General features: G+C 43.7%; 1 protein-coding gene and 1 long non-coding RNA gene across 3 annotated transcripts in view; both read left to right on the forward strand.

The window, feature by feature from the left end:
- The first annotated feature begins 225 nt into the window (after positions 1 to 225).
- RSU1 (Ras suppressor protein 1) overlaps positions 226 to 16,712 on the forward strand; it is a 199,098-nt gene continuing 182,611 nt past the window's right edge. Inside the window, exons 1-2 of one of the 2 annotated variants that reach the window (XM_055429360.2) lie at positions 226 to 380; positions 622 to 733. In XM_055429360.2, coding sequence (XP_055285335.1) covers positions 625 to 733 — 109 coding nt within the window. In that variant the 5' untranslated portion in view covers positions 226 to 380; positions 622 to 624. The remainder of the gene's footprint in view (positions 381 to 621; positions 734 to 16,712) is intronic. The other variant, XM_055429353.2, reaches the window with a different exon arrangement.
- On the forward strand, positions 2,991 to 8,077 carry LOC148775443 (uncharacterized). The gene is made up of 3 exons (XR_016039240.1): positions 2,991 to 3,158; positions 3,574 to 3,652; positions 4,455 to 8,077. It is a non-coding gene; the product is annotated as an uncharacterized LOC148775443 (long non-coding RNA).

The raw sequence follows: 16,712 nt of genomic DNA on the forward strand, positions 1-16,712 counted from the left end.
CTACAAATTGAGCCTGCGCAGGCGTCGGCTTCTTTCCAATCAGAAGGCTAGCCTGGGGGGCGGGGCACTAACGGGTGGGGCGGAGTCTCCAGGCCGAACAGCATACAGGATTGGCTAGCCGCAGGGCACGCATTCTTTTATGGGCGGAGCCTCGCCCTGAGCCACGTCTAGTAAGCAGTTCTCCTAATTAGGGAAGGGCCGGGCGCGGGCGGGGCCTGGAGTTGCTAGCGGTCCGATGTGCGCCTGCGCGGAGTGCCGGGACAGGGCGTGTTCCTCGTTTGGGTGCTCCTTTTGCGCCGACCGAGCGCATCTCTGGCCGGCCACCGGAGTGAGCCCTGCAGAAGTCTGTAGTTTCTGCCTGTTAGGTGCAGCCCTCCGCAGTGAGTGTGTGTGTGCTTGCAGTCGTGTTTGCTTCTCTCTCCCCGGCGGGAATCGTGCTGGACCCTCCCCACTTCTCTGTCCCTCGCTCCCCGCCCCCCATCCTTGTTCCCAGACCCTGCCCGCCGCTGCCCACTTCCCAAGACCTGGGGAAAACTGGAGAGTGCCAGCCGGGGGCTCCCTCATTTCTCTCCCTGCACCCTTCTGGCCGTCGCCCACGTGCTTTGTTGTTGTTTGGTACAGGTCATGTCCAAGTCTCTGAAAAAGTTGGTGGAAGAGAGCCGGGAGAAGAACCAGCCGGAAGTGGACATGAGTGACCGGGGCATCTCTAACATGCTGGACGTCAACGGCCTGTGTAAGTTCTCCGGAGGGCCTTCCTCTCGGAGAGGGTGGGTTTGTCAGTTTAACAAGTAACTGCTGGTGGCAGTGCGAGACATTCTGATGGTTGCCACCCCACCTGGTGCTTATAAAGGGCACTTGTCTAGGGCTTAGCTCAGAAAGCTTGCAATCAGATTTGTTCTCTCAACTGGAAAACGGGCACGAGAGCCAGGTTAAGAATCACACGGACTTGTGGCTGCTGGATCTCATCATTTGTCCATGCTGATTGATGGTTTTTGGGTGGATTTTCCGCAGTTTACTAAATAGCCACTTGGAGTTTTGTTTTTTAATAATTTTTATTGGAGCATAGCTGATTTATAATGTGCTGGTTTCTGCTGTACAGCAAAGTGATTCAGTTATACAGATACATACATCCACCCTTTTTGAGATTCTGTTCCCATATAAGTCATTATAGAGTACTAAATAGAGTTCTCTGTGCTGTACAGTAGGTTCTTATTAGTTGTCTTATATATAGTAGTGAGTATATGTCAAACCCAATCTCCTAGTTTTCCTCCCCTTCCCCCTTGGGGACGTTTTCTACCTCTTTTGACTCTGTTTTGTAAATAGGTTCATTTGTATCATTTTTTTTTAGATTCCGCATAAAATTGATTTGATATTTGTCTTTCTCTGACTTCACTCAGTGTCTATCCATGTCACCACAAATCACATTATTTCCTTCTCTTTCATGGCAGAGTAGTATTCCATTGAATATATGTATCATATCTTTATCCATTCATCTGTCAATGGACATTTAGGTTGCTTCCATGTCCTGGCTGTTATACACAGTGCTGAACATTGTATCCTTTTGAAACATGTTTTTCTCCAGTTATAAACCCAGGAGTGGGATTGCTGGATCATATGGTAGCTCAATTTTTAGCTTTTCAGGGACCCTCCAAACTGTTCCCTGTAGCACCTCTGTCAGTTTACATTCCCACTAGCAGTGTAGGAAGGTTCCCTTTTCTCTACAGCCTCTCCAGCATTTATTGTTTGTTTGTAGACACTTTTATGATGGCCATTCTGATCAGTGTGAGGTGATACCTCATTGTAGTTTTGGTAGCATTTCTCTAATAATTAGTGATATTGAGCATCTTTTCATGTGTCATTTTTTTTTTTTTTAATGGGAAATTATTTCTGAATCATTTTCTGTTCTTTTTCCATGTGAAAGTTACATAAATAAGTTAAGCATTTCTTGACTCATTGTCTTTTTCCATTTTTTTTTTCTTCTGACTTAGTTCAGGCTTTTGTTTCTTCTTCCTGTGCTATTGTGCTGTCTTCCTAATGTTCTCTCTCACCTCCACTTTTACTGCCCTTAAGTTTTTATTTTATATTGGACTATAGCCGATTAATAATGTTGTGATAGTTTCAGGTGGACAGCAAAGGAACTCAACCATACATGTATCCATTCTCCCCCAAACTCCTCTCCCATCCAGGCTGCCATATAACATTGAGCAGAGTTCCCTGTGCTATACAGTAGGTCCTTTTTGGTTACCCATTTTAAATATAGCAGAGTATACAGGCCAATCTCAGACTCCCTAACTATCTTTTTTCCCATCCTTCTCCCTAACTGCCCCTGTACTTTAAACACTGAATTGCTTTCAGTGTTATTTTCCTGTAACAGGCATCTTATTGAAACTCTCTCCTTTAAACCAGGGATTGCAATCTCAGGTGCCTTCAGGTTTGTGCCTTGCACAGAGATCAGGGTTGCTGTCATTGATATATCGCTATAGAAGGCCAGGGAATGGAAAACTGTAGGTGATTTGCATTTGATAGTCCTTCGGAAGACACCTGCCATGAAGGTTAGCATCTCAACCTCCTGTAATGTGTTGACTTCTCAATGGTGGTGGCTTCTTGGTGGCCACAACAGAGCAGGGGTCTCAGGTGCTGAACTGATAGTTGGGAACATCGATGTTTCCCCTCACTGCCCCTGCCCTGTGAGGTCACAATGGTCATTGGGCACGCAGCTGCGTCAGAAAAAGATGCTGAGGAGCGAGCAGGAGGCCTGGCACAGCTATGCCCTTGGCCCCACAGCTCTCTGCTCCTCAGGATGTCTCTCGTGGGCTTGAAAAAAGGTTGCTCTCACTAGAGGAACTTTGTACTCCTCAGCTTTGAAGAGGGTTATCTATGTTATATTTATAAATTAGAGTGGCAGAGCTATTCCAGTTCAGTTTTTTTATCTCTTTGAAGCCTTGGCTTGTATTGAAGAAGAAAAGATAGCCACTTGCTTCCTGAAAAAGCTTCTTCCGGTATAATATTAGTGACAATGAATTTGGACACTTCGCTTCCATCCTCTGGAGTGGGCTAGGCCTAAGAAGTGACCGCTTTCTGCAAAAAACTCCCTGACTTCTGGAGTCTGGAGGGTCCCAGGATGCCTTCAGGACCCCACACTCCACTGGGGCTCAGGGGTCAGTAGTGTACAGAATGCTTACTCCATGTTCTTTAATACCTTAGATATTAAAATATTTGGCATGGTCATATTAGCTGTACTATAAGGATTCCCATAGTCTTTTGCTTATAAAATTTTGACTGTAATCATGAGGTTTTGCTTATTATTTTTTTGAATTTGTCTGTTCAGCTTGTGGGATCTTACTTCCCCGACCAGGGATTGAACCCAGGCACAGCTATGAAAGTGCCAAGTCCTAACTGCTGGACTGCTGGGGAGGTCCCCAAGGTTTTATGTGCTAGTATCAAGACTGAACCCAGGCAACAGCTTATTTCCACGGACAGAGAATGGTTCTTGTATCTCAAGCTCTCCCTTCATTATCTTTTTTTAGTAATTATTTTTATTTATTTGTTTTTGCCGTACTGTGTGGCATACAGGATCTTAGTTTCCTGATGGATGGCATCCATGCTCCCTGCAGTGGAAGTGCAGAATCTTAGCCACTGGACCACCAGGGAAGTCCCTCTCTTTGTTATCTTTACTTTCATTTTCTCTCAGAGCAGGAATTAAGCTTTGAATCTAAGAGTGGCTGTTGTGTACGTATTCTAAGCATAGGAAATAGGCTTTGTTTCTGCTTGGAAAGTTGTATCTTATAAACGCAGCACTTTCCTTGCTCCAGGGCAGTAAGTTGCCTTTCAAAGATGCAACTTTGGAGTTGAGTACCAAAAGCTTTCTGATAAGAAAACTTCCTAGGCTGGAGAAAACATCAGCCAGGTTTTAGAGTTTTCTGTCAGTCCATCCAGGTTCCGGGGATGGTTGGATCTGACCCTGAGAGGCAGACATGGTTCAGTGCTTACAAGTGGGGCCTTGGAGCCGAATAGATTGGGTTCAGACTGTCCATCTTATCGCTGTGTTAGTTTAGAGAAACGACCTAACCTTTCTGAGCCTCGAGTGCCTGCCTCATCACTAGATGGAAACATAAGTACAGGTGGCGCTAGTGGTAAAGAACCTACCTGCCAGAGCAGATGTAAGAGATGAGGGTTCGATCCCTAGGTCAGAAGACCCCCTGGAGGAGGGCATGGTAACCCACTCCAGTATTCTTGCCTGGGGAATCCCCATGGACAGAGGAGCCTGGGGCGCTACAGTTCATAGGGTCACAAAGAGTCAGACACAACTGAATGGACTTAGCACAGTATAGCACAAGTGCCCACTTGGCACTGGTTTAGACCTGAGTACATGGCTTCATGTCAAGTACTTAGCACCGAGCCCAGTAATGAGTACGCAGTGACTGTTAACTGCTCATACGAATGTCCAGAGGGAGTGTGGAAGCCTCAGATATAACCAGTCCCAACACAGTTGATGGTCTGAACCAAGAATAGCCGGGTTAGGTAGACGAGGTAAGACATATGTGTGTATTTATGTGTTGATGTTTTCTGTGCAGCTTAATGGAATCAAGTGTGTTTTAGCCCGTTGGGTGGGGTTTTCAGGGATTTCCATATACTGTTTCTCTGAAATGATCCCTCATTTTCTTTTTTTTTTAACCTTTTATTTTTATGGCCACACCACGCAGCATGTGGGATCTTAGTTGCCTGACCAGGGATTGAACCTTCAACCCCTGCAGTGGAAGTACAGAGTCTTAACTAGCAGGGGAGTCCCTCATTTTATTTCTTTTCCTTTTTTTTTTTTTTTTTGCATGGCATGTAATCACACACGTTCTCCTTAAAGCTTCCAGGAGGAATGGTACAATTTTGTACTTTTTATTAAAGAGATTTCATGAGGAAACTCTCTCCCATGCAGCAGCTCTTCACCCGGATGATAAAGTTACTCTTGAAGGGCTCTGCAATCAGCTTCCTGGAAGTCTCAGGAGCCAGACTGTTTTTTATTTCTTTTAAGACTTTTGTGACTTTTTAATCTCTTCACATTTATTGTGTTCTGGGTGTCAAACTTTTATCAGGTTTTTTTTTTTTCCCCCACCCCAGCTAGGACTTAAATATCTCTCAGATAAATTTTAAAAGAAAAAATTCAACCACCTGTGAGGGAATTGTTTTTCTAAAGGAGTCTGCAAAAGAATCAACAGATGTAATCTTGGCTTGGTTATCTGGAGGAGTTGTTAACCCAGGAATGTGGTGCCTGTTGCGGATTTTCATCATGATAGAACTTTAAATATTTTATTTATTTTTTACTTTTACATTTTGTCTGAGACATTGGCATACAGGATCTTAGTTCCCTGACTTGGGATTGAACCTCTGCGCCCGGCCGTGGAAGCATGGAGTCCTAACCACTGCACTACCAGGGAATTCTACTGTTAGTATTTAAAAATGTGTTTTATCTATGGTGGTATAAAAACTGCAAAACAATATCTCTTTAGTTTCTGAGATTCTCGGTGGTGGCCTCGCCCAGCCTGTCTCACTGTCACAAATCCCGGGAAAGGTGAGGTGGGCCCACAGAGCGTGACAAGTCAGCAGCGAAATAAGTGACCACACATGGCAAGTGCAGGGCCACAGACGCTGAAGGAGTCACTGAGGGGACAGCAGAGCGTTTGGCGGAATTTTGATTGTGATGGGCTTGGGTCTGTTGAGCATAAGAGGTGGATATCAAAACCATTGGCAGTTTTTCAGTTAATAATTAAAATATTATTTGCTATCCAGTATTGGGTGTATTTTTTTCATGATGGACAGTATGTAAATCGAGTCTCTCTGGGATTTTCTTCCTTACTGATGCTTTAAATTATCCAGTGATGAATTAATACAGGCTCTTCTAAGAAAGCAGTTCAGTTCAGTTCAGTCGCTCAGTCGTGTCCGACTCTCCGCGACCCCATGAATCACAGCACGCCAGGCCTCCCTGTCCATCACCAACTCCCGGAGTACACTCAAACTCACGTCCACAGTAGGCTATTTAATAGATCTGAAGTAGTTAGATTGTCACCATAAGAAATCATAACGTCCACTGCTTTGCCTTTCTAGCCAGCTCTTAATTGTGAAAACCAGTGCTAGAATTGATAAGAATAGTACTTGAAAAACAGACCCCATCTCTCCCTTCCCTAAGTGTACATGAGCCTGATTTAGAGAAAACCCAGTCTAAATATAAAAAGATCCACTGTCATAGAGCATAAGCTAGAGATGATATTTTTACATTGTGTAAAGGTCCGTTGCTTCTTTGAATAGCAAGTCTGCACAGGTTGGTTTATTTGTTTCAGCCAAAGAGCATAAAAATGTTGGAAGAGCAGTCCATGTAGTGCGCGTGCCTGGCCAGTAGGGGGCAGTGCCGAGCCTCTACATTTTGCTCCAGGTCCCTCAGAAGATTAAATACAGCATTTCCTGCCCCAGTGTCCACTGCCGCCTGGGCACTCGCTTCCTTCCTCCCTCATCACGTCTCTCTTCAGGTCAGGAGATCCCTTCGTTTATGTCACTTGATCTGTGAAGCTCACAGTCTGAGAAACCTCCCGTTTCTTATGAACTGTCAGGCCCAGAGCATCGTTAATGCTGGCTTGTGAACTGCCTTGTGGACCTGGAGTCTCCTCCGACAGCACAGTCTTCTGGACAGAGAGCTGCTGATCAGTCAGCATGCTTCCCAGTGAAACATGGGGGCAAAATGGAATTTGCTGAGTCCCCTTCGGGCAGATTTCATCAGTGTGTAATGCTAAACAGTTTAAAACAGTGTTTTGGATTTGAGGCATCGATAAAACCCAAAAGATAAATAATAGTATAACATCGTCTGCTTTATTAGTCTGTTGGGGCTACCATAGGGATACTTTGGCCACCTGATGCAAAGAGCCAACTCATTGGAAAAGACCCTGATGCTGGGAAAGATTGAAGGCAGGAGGAGGAGGGGATGACAGAGGATGAGATGGTCGGATGGCATCACTGACTCAATGGACATGAGTTTGAGCAAACTCTGGGAGCTAGTGAAGGACAGGGAAGCCCGGTGTGCTGCAGTCCGTGGGGTCACAAAGAGCTGAACACAACTGAACAGCAACAACAGGGCTACCACATAGCACACTGCAGACCAAGGTGCTTCAGCAGCAGACAGATTGTTCATAGTGCTGAAGTCTCAGATGGTAGTGTCTGCAGCGTCGGTCTCTCCTGAGGCCTTTCTCCTTTGCAGACAGCCACCTTCATTCTGCGCCTCACTTGGCCTCTGCTGACACGGATCCCTGGACCCTCTCTGTGTCCACTTCCCGTGCCCAAGACGATGCCATTCAGCTTGGATTATGGCCTACCTTAGTGGCTTCATTACTTCCTCACGCTTTGAGAGTTCTGACTCCAAATACGGTCTCACTGTGAGATACCTGGGGTCAGGGCTTTGAAGGGCCACCATCAGCCCATCACGTCTGCATCAGAGGTTCCGAGGGGTGCACACATGAGTGCTGCTCACATCATCCTCTGGTGCAGATGGTGACCGTCAGTGTGTCACACATGAGCACATCGGTTGAGAAAATCCCAGCCTCACAGGTTAGACACACCTGGGTTCGTTCTGTAATCTTGTGCTATGTGGCCCAGGCCTTCAGGAGTGATGGCTTCCAGGGTTAAGCTGGACTGGCAGGGCTAACCTCACGCCAGTCAGTTTCAGAAATCTTTAAAAACACTGTCCTAGGGACCTCCCCGGCAATCCAGTGGTTAGGATTCCAAGCTTCCACTGCAGGGGATACGGTTCAGTCCCTGGCTGGGGAACTGGGATCCCACATGCCAGGTGGCACGGCCAAAAAAAAGAGATGGTAGTATTGGTATAAGAACAGACATGTAGACCAACGGAATAGAATAGAGAGTCCAGAAATAGACTGTGGCATTGAGAAACAAAAAGCATCAAGAGAGGGGGATATATGTGTACTCAGAGCTGATTCACTTTGTTGTATAGCAGAAACACAACATTGTAAGGCAGTTATCCTCCAGTTAAAAAAAACAAACAAACGCTGTGGTAGGCCAAGAAAAGGCATCATTCCTGCAACCCGCCAGCTTGGAAACTGAGGTTTATCACATTGCTGCAGGACTTGAACTGTCGAAGAAAACAGTAGAAGCAACTTCGTCTCTGTCTAGTCAGAGTTAATTCTGAACCTCCTAGTTTCTTAAGGCTTTTCTGAAAAACTATTATTCTTAATGGGATTTAACAGTCACATATGAGTGTTTTTTTTTTTTTTTTTTTACTCTGTGCTAATTCATCTTTTCTATCTCCATATATCACAGTAGAATAAACCTGAGTTGCATGAAATGGTAACTGTAGTTGCAGTTTACCTGTTATTCATCAAGAGCCTTTTCACTTAATATGTCTCTGTGCGTATGCGTTAGCGGTGCCTCCAGACTCAGAATAGTTCTTAAGCTTAAAGTGGGTTAATGAGAGGCACACCTCAGACCAGGTAGCGAATTGGAGGGGGCCTTGGACACTGGGTTTTTCAGAGCATAGTGCAGAAATAGGCAGAAATTGGTGACACGGTTTGCAACCTCAGTATCCAAATGGTTGTTGTGCAAATGTTTGCATAGACAAGACAGTTGATTTTTTAGAGCTGTGAATATTTCCATCTTCAGGCTTTGTAAAAGATGCCTACGCAGCCTATTACATATTCTTCAAGTTGTACACTCTTTGCTAGAAGGATAAAAATAATAGGTAACTGAAGCTACATGAGTGTATTAATCCATACATGCACATACTGATTACCACATGCTGGACATTGTGAGCAGCTCTGCATATAGATTATTTCTTTTCTTTTTTTTTTTAATATTATTTGGCTATGCCGAGTCTTTGTTGGACACACAGGATCTTTGGTCTTAGTTGCAGCATGTGGGATCTCATTCCCTGACTAGGGATCATACCCAGGCTGCCTGCACTGGGAGAGAAGAGTCTTATTAGTCACTGGATCACCAGGAAAGTCCCTGGATTATTTCTCTTAAACCCCACGGCTCCATTAGGATTGTTGTCATCATCATCATTGTTCTCACTATCCAGTTTGCAGCTGAGGTCCCAGAGATTTCCAGAACTTCAGTACACTAATAAGTATTTAATATTAGTACACTAATAAGCAGTAGACTTGAAGCCAGGCAGTCAGACTCCCGAAGCTATGCTGTAGCTCGTACTTTCTTGCCTCTCTGATGTCACTAACATTTTCGAGAGTCAGGTGCACATACAAAGATGAAACCACTAATTCCGCAAGCGTCCTCTGAGTGCTGGCTGGCTCCGGAAGCCGCCTCCCTGACCTGTATGGGCTGCTGATTCCGTATCCATCGAGGAATGTATTCAGGGATCTGACCTTCCCACGCTCCGGCGGACTTCGCTCAGGAAACAGCAATCTTCTTCCTCCCCAGACACTTACACATTCTTTTTTAAAAAGCTCCATTTCAAAATGCCTTTATCTGAGTGTTCTGTAGGTAATTGCACACCTGACAGTACAGCGTGACAGATCTTCAAACCAAAAAACTGAAGGCGATCGGCACCTCCTAGCCACTCGCCCCTCAAGACAGGGTCCCGACTCTTGACAGCGTAGATTTCCTTTGCCAGTTGATTGGTATCATTCAAAGGATGGAGGGCTTACAGTACGCTCTCCGCTGTTTGGTTCTCTTGCCTGGCATCTTATTCGTGAGGTTCATTTGTGTCATGATGCTGGTTGACAGATCCAGGGTGTGACAGCCTAAGTCCCCACATCTGTTCTGCTGTGGATGGATGTTTGGGTGGCTCCCAGGCTAGGGCTGTAACCAGCACTGCTGCTGTGGCCATGTCAGCACACACGTTCCTTTCTGTTGGTTACAGGTTAGGGGTGGAGTTACTGGGTCATGGGTGTGCCCTTGGACACTCTTTAAAATGTAAGCAAGAGTCCCAAATATGGGGGAAATATTTGAAACAAATGACTGGCAAAGGCTTTTTTTAACATTCTTTTTTTATTGGAGTATAATTGTTTTATAATGCATTGGTTTCTCAGAAATGAATCAGCCATATTTGTACATGTATATATATATGTATATATTTCCCATCGCACCCCTCTAGCTCACCCACAGAGCACCAAGCTGAGTCCCCTGTGCTATACAGCAGCTTCCCACCAGCTATCTGTTTTACACATGGTAGTGTATGTATGTCAAGGCCACTCTCTCAGTTCGTCCCACCATCTCCTTCCCCACCCCTGTGTCCACTGTGTAAAGATAAAATATCTAAAGACTTCGTACTGGTGGGTCCAATTCAAATATGACACTGCGAGACTTTTACTGAACTTCTTCAGTGCTGTGTCTCTACTTTTCTTCCACTTGGAGAATCCTGATTCTTAAGGATGCTAATGACGTTAGACTATCTCACAGTTACTTTTTGGTACCTTACACACAATTGGGTCAATTACACACAATTAACAATGCTGATGTTGCCACCAAGATATTGCTGAAAACGGTTGTCTCCTCATTCTCCTCCTCTTTTTTTAAAAAAAAATATTATTCATTTTTTACAACAGTTTTCCCTGTTATTAAATCACCAGTTTCCCCTGTTAAAATCTGGCATTGGAATAGTACTTTTGTTACAGTTGATGAAGCAGCATTGATATATTATTATTAACTAAAATCCGCAGTTTGCATTGTTGTATGCTCTCTGTGTTGTAACATGCAATGGCTTTAAAATATTTATTAGAGTATAGTTGCTTTACAGTGTGGTGTTTCTGCTGTACAGCAAAGTGAATCAGCTGTATGACCCAGCAGTCGCATTCCTGGGTATATACTTGGAGAAAACCTAATCCAAAAGATACATGCACCCCAGTGTTCATTGCAGCACTGCTCACAATACTCAGGACATGGAAGTAACTGGTAAGTCTCCATCAGCAGAGGACTAGATGAAGAAGATGTGGTACATATATGCAATGGAATATTACTCAGCCATGAAAAGAATGAAATTGTGCCATTTGCAGCGATGTGGCTGGACCTAGAGACAGAGTGAAATAAGTCAGAAACAGAGAAACAAACGTCGTGTGTTACCACATACATGTGGAATCTAGAAAAACTGAACAAATGAACTTATTTGCAAAGCAGAAATATAGACACTCAGTGGCTTTTAAACAGATGCACAGTGTCCTGCAGAGTAATTTCACTGCCCTGAATACCCTTTGTGGGTTTTTTCCCCCTCTCTTCTTACTTACCTAACACTGAACCCCAGGCAACCACTGAAATTCTATGCCTCTGTAGTTTTCATTTCCTCGAGTATGACATAGTTGAAACCGTACAGTACGTAACCTTTAAAGAAAGACTTCTTTGACTTAGCCATATTCGCCTCAGGTTCTTCTGTGTCTTTTCTTGGCTTGCTAGCTTGTATGTTTTTATTATTGACTAGAATCCCATTGTCTGGATGCACCACCACTTCATTTATCCTTTCACCTATTGAAGGACATCTTGGTTGCTTTCCGATTTTGTCAGCTATGGGTAGAGCTGCTATAAACATCCATATGCAGATTTTGGTGTGAACGTAGTTCTTTCACTCCTCTGGGTAAATGCAAAGGGGCTCAAATGCTGGATCATGTGCTAAGAGTACGTTTGGTGTCCTAAGAAACCAACACCTGGACTTCCAAGTAGCTGAACCATTTCACACATACATCCCCCAGCCATGAATAAGAGTTCCTGTTGCTCCGTATCCCTCTCAATATTTCGTGTTGTCAGTGTTCTTGATTTTGGCCGTCCTGATAGGCTTGTAGCAGTATCTCGTTTTAATGTGTAATTCTCTCATGGCAGGTGATGTGAAAAATCTTTTCATATATTTGTTTGCCATCTGTTTATCTTCTTTGTGGTGTCTATTAAGGTCTTTGGCTTTTTTTTTTTTTTTTTAAGTAAAGTCTGTTTTGTGTAGGTTTTCTTTTCTGTTATACTTTAAATAAAATTATTATTTTTTATTGAAATGTAGTTGATGTACAATTGTTGTTGCAGGTGTAGTGCTTCGTGACTTGATACTTGCACATAGTATGAATTTTGGCCCATTTTTTAATTGGGTTGTTTGCTTTCTTATTGTTGAATTTAAAATTTCTTGGTGTATTTTACAAAGATGTCCTATATCAGATGCGTGTTTTGCAAAAACTTTTGTCTCAGTCTGTGGCTCTCCATTCTATTTTACTAACATTGTCTTTTACAGAGGAGAAGTGTTCTTCATTTTAATGAATTCCCAGCCAGTTAACATGCCTTTTTTCTTTTTTTTTCCCCCTGATAATGCTTTTAGTGTTGTATCTAAGACATCATTATCAGGTCAAGGACTGCCTAGATTTTCCCTCTAGGACTTTATGCTTTTACATTTTACATTTAAGAGAGTGAACCACTTTGAGTTAATATATCTCGAAGTTACAAATTCTGTGTCTAGGTTCTTTCTTCCTTTTTTCTCCTTATGTAGATGTCAAGTTCCAGCACCATTGGTTGAAAACATTGTCCTTTTCCCATTGAATTGCCTTTGCTCCCTTGTCAGAGACCAGTTGATTGTATCTGTGTGAGTCTACTTCTTGGTTCTCTAATGTTTCATTGGTCTGTTTGTTTTCTCACCCATTGTTGGCTGTGGCTGTATACAGTAAGTTTTGTGTTGGGACGTGACAATTTTCTGAGTTTTTCTTTTTCAGTATTTTATTGGCTACTTGGAGCCTTTTGCCTTTCCATATCACTTTTAGGATTAGTTTGCTGACATTCATAAAATAAATGTGCTGTGATTTTCCTTGGGATTGGTTGCACTGACTTTTTAGATCAAATTAGAAAGAATTGATTGGCTAGGGTCGTTCCAGTCCTGTAGTCACAGGTCAGGCTGCCCTGGCTGCCAGCCTCTAGAAGTCGTCTCATTAACATAACAAAGCTTCCTTGCTCTGTCACTTAGGAAATTCCACAGGCCAAGTACCTGGTTCCTGTACTGGTTCATGGCCTGAGGATTGGGGACCCCTGGCTTAAAGAATTTAAAAAGTGTTTTCTCCTTCACAGCACAGCCTGGGATGAGTGTTGTAGGTCAGCGAGCATCTCTGCTCCTGGTAGCCTTCAAGGATCTCTGCTTCCTTCTATTCCTTTCTCCGTGCCACGCAGGGCGTTGTCCGCATCTGCTGGCTCAGAGCTGGGCAGCCAGCACTCAGAGGTCTTAGCAAACCCGCTGCCCTGGGGGTCTCGGTCTGTCGCTTTCACTCAGGCCCCCTTGGTAAGAACCCACCACCCGGGAACTTGTGTCTTTCATGCTCATCACAGCCCTTAGGTCAGTATCTCCAATCATTATGAATGTCTGAAACATGTACTCTAGTAGATTGCTCAGGAGCACTCAAGAGGATCAGATCATCAGTGAAAGTGTTAGTCATCCAATTGTGTCCGACTCTTTGCAACCCCATGGACTGTAGCCCACCGGGTTCTTCTGTCCATGGGATTCTCCAGGCAAGAATACTGGAGTGGGTAGCCATTTCCTTCTCCAGGGGATCTTCCCAACCCAGGGATTGAACCAGGGTCTCCTGCATTGCAGGCGAGATCTTTACCATTTGAGCCACCAGGGAAGCCTAATCACCAGAGTTGTGCTTATTGACAGTAGATTAAAGTTTGGGCCTTTTTACTTGGAAGTCAGCCTTAACTGAAGACTCATAATTTATTTCTTGGCGTATCGTTAGTGTGTTATCCTGTTTTCTTTGGTGTAAAGCCTTGCTGTCCAGAAGTCTAATGATCTGATTTTATTTTCTTATGTCTTTTTTTCCTAGATGCTGGAAAGATTTTTTTTTTTTTACTTCAAGTCCAGGCGTTATCTTTGGACATCTTAAAATGATATATAGTCTTCTGTTTCTGGGTATTTGCTGGATTTGTTTGGCTTATAGAAAAGTACAGTCAGAATTAATCAGATTCTTGTTTGGAGACAGCTTGTAAAGAGTCTTCTCTATTTCCTAGAGCTGAAACTCTGAGAGGCTGCCTAACCTCTCTTGACCTCATTTCCCTCACCCAAAAAGTTGGGAGGGAGGCAGAGAATGATAGTGCTGTATCTGTTCGGGTTACTGTGAGGAGTGAAAGGGAAAAGTGAAAGTGAAGGCGCTCAGTCCTGTCTGACTCTTTGCGACCCCATGGACTGCAGCCTACCAGGTTCCTCCGTCCATGGGGTTTTCCAGGCAAGAGTACTGGAGTGGGTTGCCATTGCCTTCTCCAGGGGATCTTCCCAATTCAGGGATCAAACCTGGGTCTCCCACATTGTGGGCAGACGCTTTACCCTCTAAGCCACCGTGGAAGCCCTATTCCTACTGTGATGAATAAATGAGGTAATAAAATTCTTAGAACCATGGCAGAACATGTTAAGTGTTTGGTAAACATTATTGTCATGACTATTTTAACATTTTTTATTCTTATAAGTGGTGATTCAGTGCCCAGCATAACATATTGATACAGGAGGTATGGTAGTTCAGTCAGAGAAAGGATCTGCCTGTAATGCAGGAGAATCAGATTTGATCCCTGGGTTGGGAAGAGCCCCTGGAGAAGGAAATGGCAACCCACTCCAGTATTCTTGCCTGGGAAATCCCATGGACTAAGAAGCCTGAAAAAAACCTTCCAACATTTCCTTTTTAATGGGAGTTTGTAATCAGCTTACCCCCTTTTGGTGCTGCTAATCTGCCTGTATCTCAGGTTTTTGTTTTTTTGAGATGAACAAAGGAAATTTGTTTCATTTATTTTTTTAATTTTTAAATGTTTGTTGGAGTATAGTTGCTTTGCCGTGTTGTATTAGTTTCTACCGTATAGCCAAATGAATCAGCCGTGTGTGTACATACATCCCCTCCCTTTCGGACCCCCTTCCCGTTCCAGTCACCACAGAGCACTGAGTAGGGCTCCCAGGGCTACAGTAGGTTCTCGGTAGTTTCTGGTTTTCACACAGTGTCAATAGTGTCGATGTGTCAGCCCCACTCGCCCAGTTCATCCCACCCCGGCTTCCCCCTTGTATCCATACATTTGTTTTTCTCTTTCTGACTTACCTCACTCTGTATGACAATCTCTGGGTCCGTTCACATCTCTGCAGATGAGCCAGTTTCGTTCCTTTCTGTGGCTGATACACTGCTGAACAACCTAAATGCCCATCAGTGAAAGAATGGATAAGGATGTGGCTTATATGTACAATGTGTCATAGGTTTTTGTTACCTCCTCTTATAGACTTCCCTGGTGGCCCAGAGGGTAAAGCGTCTGCCTGCAATGCAGGAGACCTGGGTTTGATCCATGGGTCGGGAAGATCCTCTGGAGAAGGAAATGGCAACCCACTGCAGTACTCTTGCCTGGAAAATCCCATGGACGGAGGAGCCTGATGGGCTACAGTCCATGGGGTTGCAAAGAGTCAGACATGACTGAGCAACTTCACTTTCACTTTTCTTATTATAAACTCCTTGAGGGCAGTAACTGTGTCTTCACGCGTTTTCTATCTCTGTCAACACCAGCCAAATACAGTGCCTTGCAAACAGTTTGTAATTCACAGAGCATTTATTCATATCACCCTACACATCTCCAGAGAGCAATAAATAACTGTGTACTTGTATTTTTCTCTTTAATTCTCCCAGGCATTTTTGAATTTAAAGTTTTTCTTTGTCTTTGTTCCTGAAGGAGAGACTCTAAGGTGATGTGTTTGGACGGGAAGGATGTTGGCTCTGCCTTGTCAGTAACACAGTGCTCTGGGTCTGGCATCTTTTGACTTAATGTCCCTATAGACACAGAAGCCTCAGTCCCGTGGCCATCTTATGGGGATTCTCAGTATCGTGAATTCTCTGCTCTTATTATGTATAGAATGAGATGTCACATTTTAAAAATCATCAGATAAATTGCTTTCTGTTGAGTGAAAAAGCAAGTCATTGTGGTTGAGGAACCCTTTATCTGTAAATAGGACTCAGTCATGTAACCAGTTTTGAAAACTTGCTACAAAAACACTTCTCCCTCGCCCCAGTATTTAGTTGTGAAGTCAAGGAAAGCTTTTATACCATGGATTTTTTTTTTCTGAAGTTTTAAATTATGAACAAAATTCAAAGGAATACTTCTTAGGATTCTGGGTGTGTGGATGAATATGATATTTGTACTATATCTTGGTTTCAAATATTTTATTGTCTGTCTTCACTTAAATATATCATCAGGAGCTGCATATTTAAGAAGATCTGAATCTGCATCCTTCTTCCAGGGGTGAAATAACTTTAGCATGTGACAAGGGCAGGCATTTTAATCACACATTGTGGAGACTTGGGACCCAAAGGGGTCAGAACAGCCATTTGGACCATCCTGTATTTTCAGTTCAAATGAATTCTTCTTTTCCGTCAACTACTTTGGGAGGAATTGAATGAGCAGAGCGTCCTGTCTGCAGTGTAATCTACAGAGTTGCGCTGAATTTGAAGTGTGTCCCCCTGGAATTGTAAAGCAAGTCAAAAGTGACCCTCTCTGAGCATCTCAGGGAGGGTACAGCTGTTCTCCCAATGCAGTATTTGATCCCGCAAGAATCGTCGAAGAGGGCTAGACTGATGGTAGCTGTATTTTTCTAATTGCTTCCTTGGAGAATGTAGCCAGTGAAATGAGCTGATGGTTACAGTCAAGTTTTTGGTGACCGGTTTCCAGAATTGTTCATTGGGAACCAGCCAGTGAAAGCCTCTTTGTTGTGTCCTACTCTTTGAAACCCCATGAACTATACA

Source organism: Moschus berezovskii, chromosome 15 (assembly GCF_049115385.1).
Source record: "Moschus berezovskii isolate FMDL1 chromosome 15, NW_MosBer_1.0, whole genome shotgun sequence".
NCBI lineage: Eukaryota > Metazoa > Chordata > Mammalia > Artiodactyla > Moschidae > Moschus > Moschus berezovskii.